The sequence below is a fragment of the Lissotriton helveticus genome, chromosome 10, assembly GCF_964261635.1.
Source record: "Lissotriton helveticus chromosome 10, aLisHel1.1, whole genome shotgun sequence".
In the NCBI taxonomy this organism is placed as follows: domain Eukaryota; kingdom Metazoa; phylum Chordata; class Amphibia; order Caudata; family Salamandridae; genus Lissotriton; species Lissotriton helveticus.
In genome coordinates this window covers 606,553,403-606,578,254 of record NC_136071.1, presented here as the reverse complement: position 1 = coordinate 606,578,254, position 24,852 = coordinate 606,553,403, and the positions used below count along the sequence as shown (strand labels likewise).

Here is a 24,852-nt window from a genome sequence, read left to right as displayed (position 1 = left end):
CGACCTTGAGGCAGTCTGTGATAATTCCCGTGCTCAGCGAGCTGTTGATGATTTTGCACCAAATTGGGGCTAGGGAGTGTTTCAGAGCTTTGGTCAGGTTTATAGGAAGCAGATCCAGGAAGTGGGAAGATGGTTTGGCGTTGGAGATCAGGGTGACGATCTCTAATTCCTGAATCGGCGTGAAGACGGACCATTGGGTAGGTGGGAACAATGAGGTGCTGTCAGACAGTTCTGGTGTATTGGACCCTCTAGGAAAAGAAGGGTTTGTGCTAAGAGAGAGGTCAATCTTGACGATTTTTTAGTTAAAAAAGTTGGCAAAGTGTCGCATTCGTTTTTAGAGGACATTGAAACGGATTTGATGGGTTTGGATGTTTGACTTCTGATGATGTTGAAGAGCTCTTTGGGGCGGTTTTTATCGTTTTCAAGAGCGGAGCAGAAGAAGGAAGATTTTTTATCCTTGATGAGATTGTTGTAGTTTCTGCGAGCCGACTTGAGTTGTTCGCGGTGAAGAGAGGATGGGTTGGACCTCCAGGTTCTTTCAAGGGATCTGAGAAGTCTTCTTTCGTCATTTATGTCCGTGGTGAACCATGATCTTGATGGAATGTTTCTGGTTTTTTTTTGTTTCAGGGGCGCCAGGCGATCGAGGGTGGTCGTCATGTTAGAGTAGTAGAGAGAGGTCAGGTCGGTGGCTGAGAGGTGCTCCGTTGAGTTCGCGAGGAGAGTGTTTAGTTCATCTTCTAGGGTGGTCTGAGGGATTTGGGCAATATTCCTTATCCATTTGGGCGGAGCTTGTTTTATGAGTCGGGATGGCGCTGGTTGGTTGATGCGGAAAAGAATTAGGTGGTGGTCTGACCAGTCAACTGGAATGATGTAGTCGATGGTGATTGTGTGATTGTCCGCAATGATTGCGTCAAGTATCGCTCCTCTGTAATGGGTTTCTTCAGAGCAGTGTTGTGTCAGGTCGTTTTCTATCAGGAGGTTGTTGAGGGATTGAATGAGCGGGTTATTAGTGTTGTTCCATCTAATGTTGAGATCGCCCAGGATTATGTTATTGGCGTTGTTGAGGGCGCAAAGGGTGATTAGGTCAGATAGTTGCATTTCGGATTCCTTTGAGTTGCCTGGAGGGTGATAGAGGAGATGGCAGAGTTTTAGGCTCTTTACGTCAGATTTGATGCTAATAGAGAGGCATTCGAAGGAGCTGTATAGGTAGGGTGCGCTTTCCGTGATGTCGAGGTTGGTCTTGTGAATGATAGCTACACCTCCACCTCTCTGTTTATGTCGGTCTTTGTGGGTGATTGAAAATCCTGGTGGAACAAGCATGTCCATGATGGGGGCTGATAAGGAGTTGAGCCAGGTTTCTGTGATGAAGGCTACATCGATGTCGTGTGAGAGGATGGATTCAGCTAATTCAGTTGCGTGTTTGGAGGCGGATCTGCTGTTAATGAGCATACATCTGATGTTGGGTTGTTGGCTGGGTGGCGTCTTGTTGGGAAGGGCTCTGGTCAGCGGGGTTAGGTGTGTCGGGGGTGTAGGGAATCTGATGGGAGGATGTTCCCTGCCCACTCCTGTAATAACTTGGATAGAGGATTTGGGTGTAGAGAATAGTCTAATGGGAGGATGTTCCCTACCCACTTCTGTAATAACTTGGATGGAGGATTTGGGTGATGGGAATAGTCTGGGGACCAGAGTCAGGGTGGGAGGGGACTCTCTCTGTGTCTGATGAGAGGTGCTCAAGTTAGGGGTCGTGAGGTCGGCGTAGGAGGAGGCGAGAGTGGACGCTGCCTGAGTGGAGAGGGAGGGTTTTGCTCTACTCGGTCTGTCAGTTCGCTTCTCTTCCTCTGGTAAAGGGACGTGTGGAAGCAATCTGGTGGAGGTGGGGGACGGAATGGGAGGAGGAGAATTGGGCAGACTGGGAAGGGCATGGGTAAGGTGGTGAGCATGGTGTAGGGTGGGCACTTCGATTTCGGTTAGGGAAGAAAGGGTATAGTTCATGCCTCGGATCAGCTTTTCGAGCTGAGCTTCCAGAAGGGAGAGGCGTTGCGATATACTGATAGCGTGAGTAGAAGGGGGAAGGAGTGTGGTGTTCTGTGTTGGGGGTGTGAGGGCGCATGAGGCGGAAAGGTTGTTAAATAACGGAGGGCGTGGGAGAATAGGAGTCGGCTCGGCATGAGGGATTTGTGCGGGTGAGTCCTGCGAGGGGAAGATTTTAAGGGGGTAGGGGTGAGAGGAGGCGTACTTTCTATATGGGAGGAAGTTTGCGGTGTGGGGAGTTTGGAGAGTGGGCCAAGTAGCCATTGGGGAGGGGAATGAGAGTGGGGCTCTTCTCGAGTGGTCTGAGTGTCATTGTTGGTGAAGTGGGGTGAAGCGGTAGTGGGGGGATTCTCCAGTTGTGGGTGGGAATAGGGTTCAATTCTAGAGTGAGGTTTATGATTGGAGGATGGGAGGGAGTGGGCGGTGGGAGGGGTAAGCTCTGGTAGCGGGGTGACGATGGGCAGGTTTTGGGACTGTTGTGGGAGGAGAGGGGGGTGGGGAGCTCTTGTAATGTGTTGAGTCTAGGTGGAGGGAGGGTAGGGTTGTGCGGCGATAGGCAAATTCCTGGTGGAGGACGGTTGGTGCAGGTTGGCAATTATAGGCGGGTGGGTGGGATGAGGGGGGTGCTCGCACTGGGTCCTGTGGCTAGTACGGGGATGGAGTTTGGCCTGATAGGCGGTCCGAGCTTGGGGCAGGGTAGGAGCGGAGGTCCTCTTTAGCGTGAGGAAAAGGGAGTCGAAGAACTCGAGGTTCTCATTTTTAGCTTGAATCAAAATGGTGCCATTATTAAAAATGGTTGTGGAAATGGAGCCGGTCAAGGACTGTTGATTTTGCAGAGAGATGGTAAGTTTGCGGCTGAGTGTTGTGATGGTGGTTTTGGCGACTCGGAGGTGGGTGTTAAGGCTGTTGATCCAGTGGTCTGGTCTGACCGTGTAAAAGATGAGGTCCATTTTTATCTGGCCTCTAGAAGAGCAGTGGTACGTGTCTACGATAAGTGTTTCAGGGACTTATCTGATAGTTTTCAGTTTTAGGAGTTTTTTAGCTTTGGTCGAAAGTCTATGGGGGTAGGAAATGGCGAAAGCGTTATGTCCATGTGGAGTTAGGTAATTTGTGGTAGGGCAAGGGTGGTTGTAGGAGTGTATGGATGGGGGCATCTTGGAGCGGTTGAGGAGAGGATAGAGGAGAGGAGAGGGAGTATCCAAAATACGTGAGGAGTCGCAAAATGCGAAACAGGGGGCGGAGGATCTAGGCAAGGGGACCGGGCGAAGGTGCTGTGTTCTTTAAGTCGTGGCGGGGTAGTTTGTAGTCTAGGAAACAGTAAGGCAGGGGCCTGCACGATAATGAGGACTGAGATGTCGGCAGGGGGACAGGCTGCCTAAGAGGGGTGTAGAGGGTGATGGGCTTTGTAATGGGGGTGAATGTGCTGCAGACGGCTAAATAGTAAAAGGACAGCTTGGAGAACTGAGGCACTTCCCTTTTGCCTGGGATAGTGTTGCTAAGTTGGTGAATGCAGGTGGTGGTAGTCTCAACCTCACCTGTTGTTAATTGCTCTTGAAGGTATGCAAGAGGGTGGTGGACTGCTCCAATCCTTCTGCTAGGGAGATCCAGAGAGAGGGCGACTTATGTTACTACAGTTAGTCGAAGTTGGCGGCCATTTTAGGGTCAGGCGGCCCTAGGTCGAGAAAGGAGAGAGTGTTTATCTCCCCCGGAGAATTTCTTGGTCAGGTCGCCTAGTTTATAACTCTGGGGGGATCAGGTACAAGTCGGCGAGTTGAAAGTGGAAGTTGCTCAATTCAGGTCCTTTAGAGCGCCGTAATTGCCGGTACTATGGGTGGATGGCGGTAATCTTGGGGACAGGCGTCCCGAGTTTGTTTGAGCAGGACGGAGGACGGGTGAAACTTTCGGCAGAATATTGTGGAATCAGAGGAAGACGCTATGGCAGGAGCGGTCTCCTCATAAAAGAAGACTGTCTACTGCAGATTGTAGCGAGATGCGGTCCTTCGCGGTTTTAGTTAAAATATCAGTTTTTCTAATTTTCCACACTCACCATTGCAATTTTAACTCCAACAAGGAGATAATGGACGGAGCGCTGAAACCGGTTCCAGGATGCTTGTTTCCGGTCCAGGGAAGTCATGGCTTGGCAGTTCGGGCTGGACTGTCCCCATGAGGCACAGTGTCAAAACTGATTTGCAAATAGCTGTGTCTGAACATGGGTGGCAAAGTGAGCTAAAGAATGATGATGGATTCAACCCAGATCTGTGACTGGAGGTGAGTGTCTGAAAAGTTTCAGCACTCCGTCCATCATCTCTTTGGGTTTGCTTTGTTCACACTAATTAAGGTGCCATTCACTATTTATTCTGCATCAGGTGGCCACAAGTCCTAAATTTTATGCAGCGGCCCCCCAGGTTGCTCTCAGCCCATCACGGATTTGTTGGTTGCTCCACCTGCTGGTAGGGAGTTCCATGCGTTCAGTACTAGTTGTTGTTCACCTTGCTACTCCCAGTCACAAGCTTTATCAATGCAGAGGCATGAACAAGCGATCACTCTTATGAACCGTGACTTCATGGGCTGCACTCCGATTCTCTTTTTCTCTTTGATGGCAGCACTGTTTCCTGCGTGACTGGTCTTGAGTGTGACCGCACCGCACATGTATGCAACCCTCTCTCCATGGGGTGGGGTTTCTATGCCCGGGCTCTTCGCAATGGATTCTTATTTGGCTCTTATGTCTAAAAACGTTATTCTCACACATTTAAGTGTTGCTCAAAAAAAAAAATCCGAATTTGTATATGTAAAGTTGTCGTCCAGGTGTGCCATAATTCCACAGTTGCAAACAAACACCAGTCGAAGTTAATAGGAGAGTAATTGAAATGGTCCATGCAAATGCTTGAACACCCACAGAGGTCTAAGTTTGGCCTCCTCATATATTATGTTATGCTTTACACACATTTCCCTGCATATCAAACCATAAGTGTGTGTTACCTAGCTGTAAATGTTACAAAAGGCACCAGTATTGCAAATTTTCATATGAGGTGTTGAGGAAGGAAAGTCTTTTTTTGTTGAAAATCACATTCCAAGAAAAGAGAAAAAAAAATGTCTTTTATTTTTCTCTAATTTCCCACTCGTACTCATAGAGTGAGATATTGGAGAAATGTATGTAGCACAGCAGAGATATCTCTGAGGTAACATGATTCCATGAATTCCTTTGGGCAACAGAGATATCTCACAATCTATACAGGTCCAAACGTGTACAGTAAATGTGGCCATGTAGTTAAAATATGGAAACTAGCGCCCTACTCAATATTTGTGATCAGCAATCACCAACAAATACGCGTTCTTGAATGTCCCTTTGTTTGATGATGTCTAGTAGGGTTGTAAAACCAATTGTGATATCTTTTGCTCATCTCTCAGACTGCACACCTCTTACTAACGCCTTAGACTGCAGGTTTCAGGGATTCATAAATGACTAAAATCTTTACCTGAGTTCACTCAATTTACAATACTATCTAAGAAAGATACGAATGATCTCTCTTGGCACATGCCTCTCATTAAAAGCCTTGCACACCAGGACTGTCTTTTGGATTACTGTTCAATCTGAATGCACAAGTTCTGAAATATAAAATCACACTTCTCTATTAATGCTGTTCATATGCTTATCCTTGGTAGAAGCATCCATCAACTTTAATTTTTCATTTCCCATTTCTGTCTTCCAGACTTTACTGAGATGATGAGAGCGCTGGGATACCCCCGCCTCATCTCGATGGAGAATTTCCGTACTCCTAACTTCCCACTGGTTTCTGAAGTACTTGTCTGGCTAGTAAAAAGGTGAGTAGTTTCCATATTCAAAAGAAGACTGTGTCTGTTAGATACTCCAGATGTCTGCCAATATGTTGTTAAAGTCTTTATTCAAACATTTTGTAATGATTTTATTTGCCCATCACTTATATTGCACTGGGACCCTATTAAATACCTGTTTATGAGCACAGAGGGCTCACAGTAGCATCCAGAAAATAATAGATTGTTTTACCCCTGAGCTCCCTGGACGCATTTTCACTTGTTACACATTTTACAGTAGCTGTCTCTTAGTACAAAAGATACATCCATGGATTTTTAACATAACAGAGCATACAGTCCTTGTATTTGTGATTTACAAAAATAGTTATTTCTGCATAATCTCCAGGCCTCCCATCTGTAGCCTGTAAACAGTATAGTATAGCTCCAATGTTAACACTGTGCGTTGGTTCGCATATGTGCACCATGAAACACTGAAGTAACTGCCCAAGAACCCAGAGATTTAATTTATTTTCCAAAATATTAGAAAAACTGTCCTAATCTTATATTTGCAACCTGAAGATGATACAGCTATGGCCCGAGCTTCCAGTCTTATAATACTAAATGAATTTAGTTAGCTTTTTAGTTGAGTTAGGTACTCCTTCTTCAGTATGGGCAGGATCAGATTTTCTTTTTTATATATCCAGGGTATTCCACATGGGGTAAACTTGTATCTTTTTTTCTTGCCACTACGAGACCTGTATTACATGACCTGTTGACCGGCCTCTTTATTTTTGGTGGATTCATATGGCTGAGAAGTATCCTGTGATTCTCTAGTATGCAATAAAAATAAACAGTTCATATAAATTGCAGGGTCCTGGATTATGAACTTTGCCAATTTCCTTGATTAGAGGTTTGTTAGCAATTGGTGAGATAATCCAGTATTGTACGGAGACGTGTATTCGTACCTTGTCGGCAGATGGAGTTCAACCAGTCCAGTGGTGTATAGCACTTTCATGTTTTACGGTAGCACTGTGTCTATAGATTCTAGTTTAGAGTTAAAGACTTATTTAAATTGTAACTTTTTTCAGGTTTGAAAAAATAGCTAGTTTGAAAATGCTCTTATAATTGATTTAATTTAGTTTATTTAGGATGTGTGAGAATAGTTTTCATGAAAAGGAGGGCTACTTTCCCAAAATAATTTCTTCTTTTAATTGGACTTAAAATTATTATACAGGTTCTAGACAATGAACGAGTTTACTGCACCAGGGGCTATTAATTTAAACTTCACTCTTTAGCTGTTATACCATCAATATCACTATTTTATGGTTGGGAAATAACTTGAAAGTTAATTAAAAAATGGCGCAAGTTGACAGCTCAACTTTATGTAAGTTAAGGCTCGTTATGGTTACTTCTGCAAAGGTTTTTACAGGTGTCTTTTTATACTGATTAGAGGACAGGGTTGAAGATTGTTCCCTATTCCCAAGTGAACAGGCTGGGTTTTGTGTGCTTTGAATAAGATCCACCCGGGAACTTCCCGTTGGTGTCTGGTGTAGAGTTTGATAGTCACAGAGAGTGCACACCTTTTCCCCTTCGTTGGCGACCTCTGTACTGCATTTGACACAGTACACTGCAAGACTCATGAGAAAAACCTCTCTCGTTTGGTCTACTTATTTTTCTAAGAAGCTGCACTCTTTGTTGGTTATGGCATTGCTGAGTATTTGTGGAGCGGTGTCGAGGAAGGTCTGAATGTAATCATGCTCTCAATCAGAACTGAGTTCTAGCCTGTTCAATCTGATTTGCCTGCAACTGTGGTTGAGAGAGGATGCCGCCCCATCCCCCTCAGAATTAAATCATGCCCTGTTAAAAAAAAATCATATTCGGTTGAGCTGGTCATTTTAGGTCAAACACCTTTTGGGCTACTGCGGCAATTCAATATATTAGCTGTTCATAAATAAGATAAGGGCATAAGTACTAGCATTTGGATAGAAGCACTTACAGGCCAATAGGAAGCTATGGAATGCCTTTCTATAAGAAGTAGATAGCTAGAAAAATTGGGAGATCTTCTTTATATATTCATGTATTTGGGAGGATTGTTAAGCAGTTTGTAGGAGAGTGCCCCTTTTTGCATGTTTGCCCCCTAACTTTTTGCCAGTGTGCCCTGGGTCCCTGCCAATCAGGCTTCTGGAGACTGTGTTCTTTCCCAAAACTGTACCTTTGTTCCAACATTTGGCACACCTCTGGGCCACACGTAAGTCCATTGTAAAAGCTACCCCTGGTGCAAAGGGCCTTGTGACCAGAGAGGGCCTCTAAGGGCTACAACATTTATTATGCCACCCTCAGAGACCCTTAACCTGAACACCCACACACTGCCATTGCCGGCTGCATGTTTTGGTGCAGACTAAACTGAAGAGCCGACATGGGTGCCATGCCCACCAACACGGCCTGTGGCATGGGGAAGTCACCCTCTAGCAGGCCTTACAGGCTGGGCGCCCCATACCACCGGTGAGGACATAGCTGCATGAGCATTATGCCCCTTACAGTGCCTGTGCCATAAACAGGCATTTTAAGTGCAGTGAAGCCATTTTGAGTATAGGAGCTGGGAGTTTGTCATTACGAACTCTACAGCTCCATGATGGCTCCACTGAAAACTAGGAAGTTTGGTACCAAACTTCTCAGCACATTCAACCCACACTGATGCCAGTGTGGGATTTAATGTAAACTGCACTCAGATGGCATCTTAGAGATGCCCCTGAAAAACAATGAGCCTTGTTGGGGTTCCTGACTGGCACCCAGCCATCTACCACTACCAAACAGGTTTCTGGACCCCTGAGTAGAAAGTCCCCACTCTCTGGGTCCTAAAATAAAGCACGTGCTGGGCAGAGGTGTCATGCCTTCTCCCCCAGGATGGGAAGGATCCACGCAGGGGAAGCTTCAAAGGCATGCCGCCTTTGTTAGCTGCCCTCAGCATCTGCTCCCATCAGTAGTTGGCTACCACTTTGGGCGCAAAAATGGGCTGGAAAACCTAGACCGAAAGGGAGCTGTGCCCACCTTTGCCAACCCCACTCCTGAGGTGGGGGAGGCGAAATGAAGCACACATCTCAGTCCCCTCCACTTTTAGGATGATTGGACTTCTCCAATCAGGACGAGGCATATGACCCCCTCCCACTGGAGGGTGGCATAAGAGGGAGTGTAGACACCCCAGGGAAGGGACCCATTGGTCCTGACCTGCATACCCCTGCAACACCCCTATTTAGGGGTACCCCTGAACCTTGCTACTTAGATTGGACAAGGCAAAAAGAAGGACCGAAGAGCTGTCCTGCAGAGAAGAGGACGACGACAACTGCTTTGGCCCGAGCCCTACCAGCCTGTCTCCTGCTTCCGAAACCCTGCAATCTGAAACCAATGTGTCCTCCACCCAGCAGTCTCCAAGAACCCCTGGGACATGCCCTGCCTTCAAGGAAAGACTCTGATCTCCTGTGGACACAGGATTTGTCGATCAACCAACTCCAGCTCAGACACATGATCCGGACGGAACTCCGTATCTGCACCACTCTGCACCTGACTACCACGGCCCGAGCTCGAGTGGACCAACACCACAACAATGTCCCCCAGCAATCCTAACCTGGGATCCACAGTTGGACGACCTCCTCTGAACTTCACTGCGACAGCTCATCTTGAAGGATCCCTCGGACCGCAACAGGACCTGAAGAGAAAACCCAACATAGTAGGACACCCCTGCACCCGCAGCCCCCTGGCCTTCGGGTGCCTGACCGACCGTGTCACTGCACCCAACAACACTCCAACTTTGCCTTCCAGTTGCTGGATCCCTTCTCCAAGCCTCCTGTGCCAAGCCTGGAGCATTTCTTTACAGCTGACATCCCCATTAGTTTGAATTGGGAGTCCGACGCCTACTTTGCACTCTGCACACTACTGCCCTAGAGCTGCACTTTTGGTGCCTACTTGTGGACCCTTTGTGCCTACTATTTGATCCCTGGGTCCTGACCCAAAACCCGAAGGTACCTGTGTCCGGTGCTCTTCAGATTATCCCCATCTCCACAGCGCTACATTGGCCCCGACCTCTACTTTGACCTCTGCACCCGGCCGCCCCTGTGCCGTTGAGGGTGCACTCTCTTTACCTATCTGACCCCTGCCCTGTGTAAGTACTACCAGCTCGAGACTAAACTTCAAAACCGAGTACTTACCTGTAAATCACTAACCTTGTTTTCCTCCATAGAAATAGATTGAACTGTATCATTACATTGCGTTGCATATCTTTATAATTTGCAAAATCTAAAACTGTATTTGATTGACATGTATAGAAAAGCTTTATTAAAACTGTAAAGAATTTAGTGCATTTACAAAATCATACTGCATTCTAGAAAAGTATTACCAGTTTTAAAAACTGTATAACTTCCCTTCACTAAGCGATTTGTGGTCCTAGTAATAAAATAGCAAAGTAAGAACTTTTTATACAAACAATTGGTCTGGATTCAGCCTTTGAGTGTGTGACATCAGTTCTTGCCTGAGTGCATACAATGCATGCTTAACACTACCCTCTGATAAGCCTGACTGCTCGGCACAGTTATCACTAACTTGCGAGGAAGGTATTACCCATTTTAACCTCTGCCATACCTTTGGGCACACACTGGACTCTGCACACACTATACCTCTTTTTGGTATAGTATATACAGAGCCAGCTTCCTACTCAATTACTATGCAACTTTCTAACCTTGGTGAAGGATGCCCCTTGATGCTCTTTTCAAGCCTTTTTCAGTCTGCGTAGGGCTTATCTTCAGTGGCAGTCTATATTTGGTATGAGGTTAGACTTACAGGCTTCCCTCTAACTTTAAATGCTCCCATGTAGATGAGATGAGCAGAGCTGGCAAAGAGGAGCGCTTTCTTTTTCCATGAATGAATTTTGTTAGAAGCTCATGAGCTCACTGCATTAATTAACACCTTTTGTTTACAAAAAACTGGAGTTAAAAGTCCCATTTCATGCTCTTAAAACAAAGGAACGAGGTTGAACATCCAGGTGGGAGCAATTTTCTTTTCTCAGAAGTGCAGGATAGAAATTAGTGTGTCGGAAGGCGCTGCCAGTACCAGGTGGGTGCTTGACTCACTTCCTTTGTTTGCCAGATAATGGCCCAAGACTTGATTTAGATGCGTGCCTCAGTGGCTGGGTCTGCACATCTGTAATGTTGAAGTGCCCCACCCCATCTGCTGCTTCCCACTATCAGCCAGAGATTATGAGGCAAACAAGCAATTTAAAGTTACACTTCCTAAGAAAAGCGCCAAATTAGGTATTTTGGGCCCGATGTAGGTGGCCAAATACCGGTCGGTAACGGTGAAATTCGGTAAATTTCACTGTTACCGACCGGTATTTAGCCATTTCTGATGTAGGTAAGGAATCGGTAAATACCGATTCCTTAGTACCGATTCCTTATTGCCCTTGCATTTAAGGAATCGGTAATACCGATTCCTTAAATGCAATGTAGAAAGCACATTGAAGAGTGCTTTTGGGCCTTAAGAAATCGGTAATTACCACCAACTTCAAGTTGGTGGTAATTACCGCTTTCTTGCTTTTTTAGAAGTGCCATGTGGCACACATCCATGCCCTTACGGCATGGATTTGTGTGCCACATGTGCACACATGCACATTTCAGGGTTGCAACAGGTTATCCTTTGGACACCCTAGCACCCTTGAAATACCTCCCGATATTACCGATTCAGTAATACCGAATCAGTAATACCGAATGTCTTCACATTCATTCCTATGGGCCTCCAAGCCCATAGGAATGAATGGGTAGGTATTCCTTATTACCGAATCTCAATTACCGATTCGGTAATAACGAATATTAGGGATTCAGTATTTTTTACCGAATTCTTACCTACATCTGAAATACCGATTTCTTAATACCGAATTGGTAAAATTCGGTATTAAGAATTCGGTATTTCACAATTACCTACATCGGGCCATTTGTGCTTTGCTTAATTTGTAAAAGAATAAGTACAGGGTCCAGTTATTTTCTGAGAAGCCCCCCAAGGGGGTTCTGAATGTTGGGTTGCTGAATACTGAGGCTGTCTAGTCTTAATTCCACCTCATGCCTCTCTTATTCACAATCACACACTCCCTGCACCTCGCTGTCCCATGTTTTTTTCATGAGTGCTTCATCCCTTTGTGATTGTTTTCGCTTTCCTCCTTCTTTTCCCTTTTTCTAGCATTCTTTTACTTGTTCTGGATCAAAGTCTGATGATAGAATAATAAGGCCCGGTCTCGTAAAATAAGTGCCGTGGGCCGCAACCGTAAACCACCGGCTCAAATTAAGCACTTGTTGTCCCATTGAATAATGTGCAGTTCGCTCTGGGTGTTCCCTCCATTCCATGCCCCCCCCCTTTGAATTCGACATTCAGAGCTGGGTAGAACTAGAACATGTACATAGAAAATAGGAATCCACTGCACTGCCTTAAACTACCTTGCAGACTTTTTTTTTTTGTAAACTGTTTTGTTAGAAAACAAGAGCAGCAATAAAGACATTACATCGACAGCGTAGGTAAAGATTTTCAAGAGATTACAACATTATCTTCATTATTTTAATCTGGCAGAAACCCGGGGCAGCATATTCTAACAGTTACAGAACTATCCAGGGTGGGTCACTTGTATGTACTCGGGTCAGGAAACTTCACCAATATCTAGCTAACTCTGATTGCCCACAGTATGTGCCGTACTCTCATCCATGCCTTCTTCCAACACCAGGAGTCTTTCCCTTCTTAGTTCTACTGTCGAAGAGACACATATCTCCCCCCTATATTGGTTCCCGCGCCCCCACTTGTGATCCCATGTACGTGGACATCCCCTGTCTTTATAAACTGTTTTTTCTGCGATCATGGCGTGATCCATATCTTTTGCCCAATCTCTCAGCCCTTACAGACTTTCTTAAGGACATGACTCGAAGAATAACACTTGATCGTATCGTATGGGCCCTAAATAGACGTGGGTAAATGTTTGACTATGTATATATGTTATGTATTTGTAAAGCATGCAAATGCCTTAAGGCGTACTAGAACTAGGATATTTCTGCAAGAATCATTTAATTGTAGCAGTTAATATCCAGGTATGGGTGTTTTCCCAAACTTCAGGTAGTATGTCACTTTCTGAAGAGGGGGGTGTGCCAGAGCAAAGCCACCTTATAGATGTGGTAGTTTTTTTTGTGTGTGCCGAATCCTTTTGAATACTGCTGATCTTAATGGTAAATTCTAGTCGTAATCGATGAATGAAGAATATTGCACTTGAAAGGATTTTTCTAAACATGTTAGAAGCGTGTTTAATAATGTGTTTTAGTTGTGCCACGTTTTCCTATTTGGACACTATTTTAGTTAAATACATGTAATTTCTGTGCAACTGTTCATGCCTATTCGCCCTCCCAATCATGCCCCCTTAATGTCTTTTCCCCTCATGGTTTGTGCAGACCCTGTAGAGCACAGAACACTGTGACCTAACCGGCTAGGTTCCTCGAGCTCGTGTGCTGTGAATAAATCCTTTCTTTGAAGGTCGACCCTTCGGGCTGTAGCTTCCTGTCGCTGTCTAGTTGAGAACACTTATTGTTCACTAAAAGGAACATAATGTGTAGTGCATTTCTGGACAGCAACAGGAGCTGATGATGTAGTGCATTAGGATCTGTGACTTTTTAAAATCTTTTTTAAACAGGTCATTATGAATGTGCAGTTTCCTCTCATTATTTGTGTGAAAATCTGTATTAAAACCCCTGGTTTTAGGGGTGAGCCGTGAGACTTTACCTTGCTACCAGAGATGCTGTCGGTTTCCTTTGTGATACTGACTATTGTATTTTAAGAGAGACTTTCTGATTTACTCCTGAGTCTCTGTCTATTAATGGTTATTCCCCAGATGCATCAAGCATCCATTTTGCGATTCCTTATTAGCGAAAAATAAGGATTCGCTAACAAGGAATAGCAAAATGCTATGTATGAAGAAATCGCTAAAAAAATTGAGATTTCTTGATATTCCTTAATTGCGACTCGCAAATTGCGAGTCGCAATTAAGGAATAAATCCCCATTCTAGGCCCATAGGAATGAATGGGAAGACATTCTCAATTTGCGATTCGCAATTAGAGAATCGAAAATTGAGAATGCAATTTCAAGGGTGCAGGGGTGCCTGTTGCACCCCTGAAATTAATCTGTGCACATATGTTGCGCACAAACATGCACACCCACAAGGGCATGTGTGTGCGCAACATGAAACTTTTAAAAATGCACAAAAGTGCATTTTTCAAAGTCTTTGCAAATTACCATTAAGTTCAACTTCATGGTAATTTTCTCCCCCTATTAGCGAAATCGCTATTTTTTTTACTTTGTTGCATTGCATTTAAGGAATCTCAATGTGGGATTCCTTAAATGTAATCGCAATTTAAGGAATCTCAATTTAGAGATTCCTTAAATTGCGATTTTTGCATTTGGCATGATGCATCCCAAATGCAAAAATACCGGTCGCAGACCAGATTTTCCTTTCTTGCATCTGGGCCTATGTCTTTATGGGCTTTTCTGTAGCTAAAAAGCAAGGCTGTGACCAAACACACCATTCCTCATAGCGTCATCCTCTTTATCAAGATCTGCTATACTTCGGCAACGAAAGGCCCTCCGGGGCCATTTGTGCCTACTCCACTAGGGCCTTGGCTGTTTCCATGGCACGTTTCAGCAACACTGTGGTGGCTGGCTGACATCTGCTGGGCAGCTTCATCCTTTCATATTTTTGCTAAACATTATTGCTTCACAGCTCGGGTACTTAGTTAAGGGTCCTTTGCCAGGGGTTTCTTACATAACTTCCTGTGTCAATCAGCTCTTCTTAGTCCCACTTTCCAGGAAGGTATTGCCTTGAGACTCACCCATAAGGTGTGGAATCTGTGGGAGGAAGTGCCCATCAAAGGGAAAAGTTACTTACATGCAGTAACAATATTTATCATGGATACATATTCTTCCTGCAGATTCCTCAGTGCCCTCCCTCCCTTCCACTAATGAGGTTATGTTGTTCATATTAAGATTCCCAGGTACATAAACATGTTACATGCTGTAATTGTCACTATTGTTGGCGTTTACTTGGTACTTCTGCACACACCTCGATGGAGACTAGCAGGAGTACCAGGAACTGAGACCAGCACACTGGTTGGCACCATACGTATTCCTATGTTGTCATGTCTGGTGGAGGAAGTCATGGCTGAAGCTATGTAGTTCAATTTCGTGCTTCCAAACATTGGTTGCATCCCTTCCGGGCACCATAACTGCCGGGCACACCTTTGATTCCTTACAAAAAGAAGGATTCCACAATAGTTTCTTATTGAGTTTGTATTTTATTCTTATTTGAATTTCATATGTTTTTTTGAATTTTTAGAATTAATTGTATTCCTTTTCAAGCAATTATCAACATAATCGATGCATTCCAATAGCTCCAATGCATTTCGGGCTGTCACGCCCTTCTTCGGGGAGCTTATCTACAATATACCAAGAACATAGCATCTGTACATTTTTTTTACTAGAACCAAATATACAATCACAGTAATCGTTTTTAATCATAATCTTCATGCCCATATTGGTGCGAAATAAATGAAACCATGCTAGTGCAGCATAGCCCGTAGTGAAAAACGGGAGTTTGATAAAGAGCGTGGAGTGAAAACATGTTAGTGAAATATTGCCCGACGTGAAAAGCGGGAGTTTCGAAATACTCAACTTTGAGCCCCGCTTTCAAAAGAATCATAATGAAACATTGGCCAGTCTTAAGCTTGGAACCAGACTTTAAGTCCTTATTCTTGCAACCACCGTTATTTGCTTATTCAAGAAATTACAACCTGGGAGAACTACTGAACAGAAAGAAGCCTTTACAACCTGCAGCGAAGGGAACTAGAGCCTGCACAAATTGTCACAACGCACCAATATGGGCATGAAGATTATGATTGAAAACGATTACTGTGATTGTATATTTGGTTCTAGTAAAAAAAAATGTACAGATGCTATGTTCTTTGCATATTGTAGATAAGCTCCCCGAAGAAGGGCGTGCCAGCCCGAAATGCATTGGAGCTATTGGAATGCATTGATTATGTTGATAATTGCTTGAAAAGGAATGAAAATAATTCGAAAAATTCAAAAAAACATATGAAATTCAAATAAGAATAAAATACAAACTCAATAAGAAACTATTGTGGAATCCTTTTTTTTGTAAGGAATCAAAGGTGTGCCCGGAAGGGATGCAACCAATGTTTGGAAGCACGAAATTGATCTATTAAACACGAAACGTCACCTAGGAGCACCCAAACGTAAAATAAACAATTCTGATTGAGCTCAAAATTGAACTTCAATGGCTTAGGGGCTGTGCACCTACCACAAAAACACTGAAGCTATGTAGTGCCACCTAGCAGCGCTGAGAAGCTATTGCTCTATTGCTGGGGAAAAGTTTTCCAGACTAGTCTAATGCCTGGAAGGATCATCATAATGTAAGGAATCTACCAGAATATTTTGTGTTCACCAGAAATAGTGTTAGTGTAAGTAGTTTTTTTCATTTAGAACAGTCTAAGGTGAACAGCATCAGGACCAACTTGTTCCAGGCATTCCACTGCCAGCCATGATCTTTTTAGGGTCCAATCACCCATCCTGCAGGGATGAGATTGAAATGCACCCTCAACAAGACAGTGGAAAGTAAGAATTGAAAAATGGTGGATGTTGTCTGTGCATTTGTTAGTGCATGTCTCTGTACGTCTGAGTGTGTTTCTTTTTTGTGAAACAGAGAGTAATAGATGGCACCCTTTTGGCCCTAGAGCAATTTTGATAATTGTTGATTACATGAGGGCATCTGTTGCATGATACTTAGACTTGTTTAAGTGATGACCTAGGCATAATGGTGGAAATGTTTGGCACATTCTAGGCCCACTCCTAGTGAAATGCTGGCTGTGCTGTTTTGGTGGTACTTTGTGCCAACCCCTAGTTTAATGCCACACCACAAAATGGATTGTTCAAAACAATCTATTTTTCTCACAAATAGTAGGGTATCACGAGGTCTGCTTTTACTTTCACCTTATTGGCCCTGATTACAAGTAATGTGGAGTTTCCAGCCACAAGGAATACACGTACATATGTTTGGCTTTTGCAGACTAATGCCCACAAAATGGGGTTCTAAATTTATGTACCCGTTTACCCCAATTCTGTGACTGATTAACTCTGACAACGCCACTTTTCTTTCACCAGCCCTTCCACCTGTCTTTCCAGTCTTAGTACCTGCTTTACATAGTCTCTGGCTTGGATTTGTGCCCGTTCCTCTGGCATTTTTGCCCAATCACCCCAAGCATTCACAGGCAGTGGCCCTCAGATTGCCTTCTGCCTTCTTTGGGAAACATCCTTTACCACGCAACTTTTACCACGCAGTGCTTTTACAACGCAGTGCTTTTACAACGCAGGTTTTACAACGAAAACCATTACAACGCATTGCACTAGGGGGGCGCTCTAGGATAGGGAATAGTTTTAAATTACTATCCAACACCTTCCCTACTATCCACGGGGACTGGAGTTGGAATAGTAAATTAAACTATTCACTATCCAGCACCCCCCGAAAGCAATTCGTTGTAAAGGCTTGCGTTGTAAAACTTGCGTTGTAACAGCATGCGTGGTAAAAGCATGCGTTGTAACAACGTACATCCCCTTCTTTAGATGCTCGGTGCTTCTCCGGTAATGTGCTTCACTGGCCCAACTTTTTCCGGGCCTAGGATCTGGACTTATATCAACCTGTCAGAGGGCACCAGAGCTGATGTGTTGCTGAAACAGAGTCCTGTGCCCTGCGATCTGACAGAGCATAGGGCTCTGAGCCTGCTCCCACTAGCTCACTTTCGACGCTTCATCAAGTCTTGTTTGGGTTCAAGCTGTCCTTTTCCTCCTCACCACCGGTGTTTCTATCCCTTCCTAACTGAGCATGCATGCTGTGCAGGATCTCTGTCGTTTTCACTTACTGTTTTTCTTGACCCTGTTGGTGATCAGACTTTTGACAACACTGTCAGTTCTCCTGGCCTGGCCGCAGTTCTGTTACTCCTGGTGGCCTTCTCCGTCCTGTGGTGGCCTTCTCCGTCCTATGCTGCTCTTCAGTTGGATATAATGGCACCTGCTCCCCTTTAAAAAATTTTTTTTACAGGTTTATATAGCGCGAACTGGACCCAAAGGTATTGGAGCGCTTTACATGAGCACAAGTTGCATTACAAACGGACACATTCACTTTCGGGGTGACAAAGTGATTTACCCGGAATCACAGGATGCGTGTGTCTCTCGACAGACTCAAACCTGGTTCCCCTAGCTTCAAATGTGGCCACTCGGGCCGTTAAGCCACATCCTCCCCTCCCCCCCTTTTTTTTCCACAAGGCCGAAAATTTCGGTTACAGTTTTCAGTGTGACTGTTAATGGATTCAAAGTTGTGACGTCTCGGATGGCTCCCCCACACTGGCTGATGCTTCCAGCCAGTGCTTTAAATGGGCCGGTACTCACCGGTACTGAGTACCGGCACTTCTGAAATTTTGGGTCCTCAGTACCGCCACTTCTCTGTAACACAGGGAGAGTACCGGTAAACTCATCGACGGCAGGCTCAGGCTAGGCATCTCCTCCAGGGCAGGGCTTCCGAGCAGCTTGCAAGTAAATGAGTTGTGAAGTAGCCTCCCTTTCGCAGAGTTGCTGCTGAAGATTAGAAGCGCCCATTTCATTGTTCCCAAACGGCAGGGGTTTGAGTGGGCGCTTGTCACACAGTGATTAACAGGGCAGGGTCTCTAGACAGACCCTGCTCTGTCAATATGTTGTGCAGCGATGAAAGTGCCAAACTGGGGTGTGTTGCAAGGGGAGCGTTGTGATTCTGGCCTCCGGTAATGTGCTTTGCAGGGGGTTGATTCACCCTTCATTAAACCCTGCTGTGTTGCCTGAATTAAGTCAGGCAGCACAGTAAGAGAATCTTTCAAACTGTTCTCTGTCCCTGGTATCTTGAGAGGGCCGGTGTCAAGGTGAGCCTTCACAGCAAAGTGTAAATATTCGTGCTCACCCGACCCTCTCTTAAAACCGGGACATTTGATCATTTTTGCAATAAGTGTCGTACACCGGGACATTTCCCGAAAAGTCGGGACTGTCCTGGCAAATCCGGGACGTTCGGTCACTCTAAATTAGTGAGTACCGGCACTTTTAATTTTCCACTTAAAGCACTGCTTCCAGCTCTAAATGGTGGCCCTTAATTTTACTCTGGGCTGCTCGCAAAAGCTGCGAGTGCCACGAAGGAGCAGAGCTCTGCAGCCACGCGTCTCATTTCATGCCTGGCTAGGGTACCCCTCCTACATGCAGTTCATTTTTACGGGTTGTACGACGGTAAATCGCATGCAATTACTTTGCATGCCTTTTACGCGCATTTTTTACCACGCATGTTTTTACAGCGAAAATGCATTTAAAACGCATGCCAATACCACACATTGTTTTTATATTTAAAAACAATGTATTGTGGGGGGAGAACTCCCACCCCGAAAATGCATTTAAAACGCATGCCAATACCACACATTGTTTTTATATTTAAAAAACGCATGCCAATACCACACCGTTTTTGTATTAAAAAACAATGTATTTGTGGGGGGAGAACCCCCACCCCCCAAATAACCTTATATGCGTTGTATAGGCATGCGTTTTAAATGCATATTTGCTGTAAAAATATCCGCCCTAAGAAATGCGTTGTAAAGGCTTCACGAGGTAAAAACCTTGTTGTAAAGGCTGTTTCCCATTTTTAAGCCAACAATAGGTATTGCCTTCATCGACTTTGGAGGACATTGCGACAAGTAAATTTCGAGCGAATGTTCAAAACATTGAATTGCTGATGGTTTGTAAAAGCCAACCCTAAACAGAAACTCTTATGCTGACAAACGGAAACTCCCTAAAGCCGCCCCAACCACACATAAAGTGGTTAGGCCAATTGGTGAGTTGAAGGTCTAGCGAGAATAGGCTTGGGGGAGTAAGCAATCTTCTAATGGTCTCCCACGCTAACATTTACCTGTCCCTGACATCTGAAAGGGCACAGCTGTCCACGGATGTAGTCATTCAAGCTTAAAGGAGCCCATTTTGAGCAGTTTCTTAACCCCTTCCACGCTCATGACGAGCTGGGCTCGTCATGAGGTAGCCTCCTCGCACGCTCATGACGAGCCCAGCTCGTCATGAAACATGGGAATGATCAAATCTCAGCACAGGAGGGGAAAATGCATAGCATCGATGTGGTTAAACAGCAATATTCTCCAATGTGGACCTGAGACAGTCTAAAAAAATACAAAAAATAAAGGACACAAGGAGATCAGGTGAGTTGAGAGGACTGTCTTTTGACCTTCCGAGTTCCTCCTTAATATAGCTAAAACACAGCTATCCCTTTTTTTTAACTACTTTAAACGTTTTGACTTGAATATCTTGCTAGGCGCTACGCTCCATGCCGACATAGGAGCATCTCTGTACACAAACACTTCAGAACGCCTCCCACATAGGATTACAACAAATACAACACTCTGCCAAACACACACTGACCCACCATGAAATGCACTCCAGTATTTATTCCCAGATACCCACAATGGCATCTGAAGCACTATATAAATGATATAAAACAATAAAATCCGATATCAGCATGGGCTAATCTGCTCACTACTTTGTTTTCCTGCTTTTTACTGTCACAATCGTTGCTGCACTTTTTTTTAGGTCTCACCTACCACGGCCATCTTTCAGCTATTGACTTTGACAGTGCTTGTTTTTATAAAAAAAAATTGTTTTGTTATAATTGTACCTCATAAAAATAGAAAAGCAAATTCTTCACGATCTTTTCTCTTAAAATTGAGCACCAACATCCATGTTGGAAGGGCTCAGTTTCAATCAATAATGTTCCTGATTTAGTAACTCTTTTTGTAGAGCACTCATTGTCATTTCATTCTCTTGGCTTTCCAAAGACCATGAGATACAAGTCCCCTGCAAACACTCTTCCTGGTGTAGACCTGTTCCTTGATCTCGCTATCATTCTTTACCATGGATTGGAGGAGTCTTACCTCAGGTATAAGCTAAATGCCCTCTTTATTGAAAAATCTTTGGGGAATAGGTACCTCTAATTCTTCTGAGTGGCACCACTTGGCCGAATCCCCCCACACCCCTCGTGCTGATGCTCATTGGTCTAGATGCGTGATGTCAGCAGATCCATGTTCTTTGATGACTCTTTCACAAATGCCTTTGGACATGAGGATGAGATGAAGAAGCTGCAGTATCAAAAGTTCAGAAGAACTTGTTGCCATGGCTACCTTTTGAGTTCCCATCATTGCTAATAGGCATTATTAAAGGAAGGATGAACACATCATCAAAGCCTCAGAGAATCATTATCAGTTGGCACTGTTGGGGACACGCTTGTCAAAGAGGTCAGGGAAACATTTTCTTTTTTATCGGCCACCTACCTTGGTTTCATAGCATCTGCACTAAATGCATTTTTGTAAAGTGTTTTGTTTGAAAGGGTAAGAATCTGTTTGAAGAGAATGGTGCATTTACAGACAATCTTGAAGGTGACAGCGGGGAAAGGCAGCCAGTTATCAGTAATCAAAAGAAAATACCAAGGTTCAAGCCGAGTGAGCCTTTTCATCTGTATGCAGGCTACAAAATGACGCAACCAATATTTTTGGCGGAGAGAACAATTGTGTGTAGTCAAGCCAGCCTATACTCTTGATTTGGTCTAAAGTGGAATTAAATTGTGTATCCCTATCTCACCTGTTAATTTCTCCACGCCTTCAGGTACGAACCACAGACCGACATCCCAACGGACGTGGACATGGAGCAAGATCGAGTTTTCTTCATTAAGGCTGTGGCACAGTTTATGGTGAGCTGTGTGGATTTTATTTCCTCAAGATGCTTGGTGTGCAATGTCCTCACCTTTGTCCTCTTGTACGTGCAGGTTCCCTCTGCAGATCCACCAGGTTCTTGTATCCCCATTGATCCCTCTATTTCTAAGGTCTTGCCACTTCCCACACCTTTATTACTGAACAGGGAAAGAGTTATGTCATGGGCCAGTTTCATGTAGGTGCCTTCTGGAGGCAATTCTAATTTTTGGCATGTTAATGTTGAAATCGTTAATCACCAATTGGATACTGCATATATGCACGCGTTATCTATTATTTTAAAATGAAAGGCCCTTTGGACACCGGTTACTCCATTTCTTGATTACTCCACTATCACAACTTTTGCCCCCCCACCTCCTCTCCAGAAAGTTCTGCAACCTCCCTGACTTCCGTTTCAAGATTTTAAGATTTGTTTATATCAAATATCCCCTTATATTCCCTCAAGTATGTTTAGTTGATAAATAATTAGACTGTAATTGTTTGTTTTTATGCCTTGTATACCTCTTTTTTTCTTACTTTTCTTTTCCATTTTCTGTATCTCCTGATTAATTGCTTTGTATTATTCTACTGTATGTTATCGTAAACTGAATGCATATATTTTTTTAACTTAATGTTTAAATAGTTGACATTCTAGTCTTTTTCAACTTGCCTGGGGCGTGATTGCTTTCCTGAGGGGTCTAGGCTGTACCCCAAATGGCCATGAAGTTTTAGGTGGTTGTGATCGCCTGGATGAGGCAGATATTTCAAGCTTCTTAGTGCCATGTTCGAGTAGCATTTAGGGACTCTTGGTCCAGTTTATCCCATTATAAAGTCAGGAGTATGAACGTACACAAACTACAGGCTATAAGTGCATTGACCTCAAAACTTTTTTTTTGCCAGCATGAGATGAAGTAATTAGACTAATTGAATACTTTATTTTGAAGGTTATCCTTTGGAATCTTAACAGGATCAAATGATTTAAGAAGAGACAAGACACTCTTGTACAAGTTATTTGAAGAATGTATTAACTATTATGGCAGTCAGGAAACTCAAGATTGGTAACAATGATACATTCATGGGGAGTCTACAAGCTCACTTTCTGGAACCAGCACCTGCTGCTTACCCTCTGTGATTACAGTATGTACATAGGTGGCAGTAATTGACCTGTGCAAAGACCTACACAAGTGCATAACTGTGTACCCGGACAATATGGACGCTTCTCTATACGCATAGTCTGAGAGGACCCTTGAATGTAGAGAACAAGGTTGCCCTTGTTAGCAGTGAGGAGGGAATAATTGAAAGTGATTAATGTAGAAAAGGGATCAATAAGTTTTAATGGCCCCATTTGTATTTTTTTCTTAAAATATTGTTCCCTTTTTTATTATATCTTTAAAAGCGTTAATTCTGTATCTAATTAACAAAATATAAGACTTGATGGAATAAAGTCAGCTGTAACATCAAAGAAACAAGAAGATACAATGCGGATACACCGTATGGAATAGTTATGTACTAAAATGTAAATATATTTAATGAGTCAATGTACCGATGTTTAAATTGAAGTAGACTGACAAGTGCTTCGTATGAACCCCGTAGGTGGAGTAATGTGTCATAAAAGCCGTAAACTCAGGAAATACAATAGCATACTTTAAAATTAAAGCCAACTTGTAGTTTTCAACAGTTGGAAGCTTTTTTTATATTTCAAGTAGCTAAGCTAAAGCTGGGTTAAGGAATCAAAAGTGTCTGTGCTGTCAAGTATGTGAGTCTCGAGGGACTGGTATTTCCAGTTGTATGTATATTGTCACTTTGTTTTACAGTTGTTCTTGTTTTAAACTGAAGTCGCCACACAGTGGCAACACTTTTCTGTAAATGTATCACCAGTATTGCACGACTTGTTTAACCCAATCCTTTATAGCAGAATTGTCTTCTGAATCCAAACTGACCTCTAGTGAAACTCTCTGGTCAAGATTTAGTACTAGTGCAGGGTCAACTCAGTCTTTCATCCTTCTGAGGTTGACAGCTTGTGTATCATTAAAATTGGTTAATGGTAACACTTGTTCGGATTGATATTTATATCCACAGATTCCTCACCTTGCAGTACTCCTCAGGCGTCAAACTGGATGCAGAAAACGTTTCCTTAGCAGTGCTCCTGCACACCGATAGGTGATGCCATGCCGTCCTGCGCTGACTTCACACAGCCCCAGAAATTATTGAGTGGAGTCGCATATAAATGCCACCCCTGAGTGTTGACATCAGTTCCTTTCTTTCTGCACCTTACAACAAGGACCCAGAGCTCTGCATCGAGCTTTGCTAGTTTTCCAAAGACTTCTACAACAATTTCTCCAGTGTTCTAGGGAACAATGCCCCGCATCAAGTTTTAAGCCATTTGCAACTGGAGGAAGAAGATGTTGGTCATGGTCTCACACAAGGTGTCTTTAGTGTCTGGGCTCAGGACTGGACTCTTGAGTCACGCGATAAGTCCGTCATTATGCACCCGAAGGTGAAATGAGACCAGGAGTCCAAGCTGTATGTTGCCGAACATAAGAAGAAGTTACGACCATCATGTGGGTCCTGCTCATAGGCGCTTACTCGATCCTGGTCCCAAAACCCTTCCTGCAACCACTCAACGTTGTGCTCAAAGTACTCCGAGAAGACCAAGCACAAGTATAAGAAAGCGAAGCGGAACTCACCTCCATCCCGCCACTGTGACTCCAAACAGAAGGCGCAAGGGAGTCACAATGCCATTTCACACTTTCAAAGGTCTCTGGCAACATAACTGATTCCTTAGCTGGTCCAGACATGCTCAGAATTTCCTAGGCCGTCGTTGGCTCTGCAGAATATCAAGGTTTTCAAGGAAGCCAAGACTGAAATTTTCAGTGTGCTTCCGACTCTCTCTGGCGTGCCTTTGGGTCCCATGGAACCAGCCGGGACCTCCAGTCAGGTTAACAATGTTGGGACCATCCTAGGTGCCATTTGCTCCCTTGCCCTGCTTTCTTTTAACAGTGCCCTAACTGATAATTGTTGACCACTTGGTCCAAGCTAGCTGAGAATAAGCAGGTGGCCAGATCGGCAACTGGTGACCCAAATTGTCTGATCAGGCACCCCACTCATGAGAGTCTTACTGTACAGGCCTTGATCAATAAGATAAATCCTTTCTGGTAC

At 44.1% G+C, this 24,852-nt stretch overlaps 1 protein-coding gene across 2 annotated transcripts in view; it reads left to right on the top strand.

Annotated features, from left to right (window-relative positions):
• The window catches only part of CLUAP1 (clusterin associated protein 1), an 839,181-nt gene that overhangs the window by 26,267 nt on the left and 788,062 nt on the right, over positions 1-24,852 (top strand). For both annotated transcript variants that reach the window (XM_078663147.1, XM_078663146.1), the window contains exons 2-3: positions 5,742-5,853; positions 21,611-21,695. In XM_078663147.1, the coding sequence (XP_078519273.1) occupies positions 5,742-5,853; positions 21,611-21,695 (197 nt within the window). The remainder of the gene's footprint in view (positions 1-5,741; positions 5,854-21,610; positions 21,696-24,852) is intronic.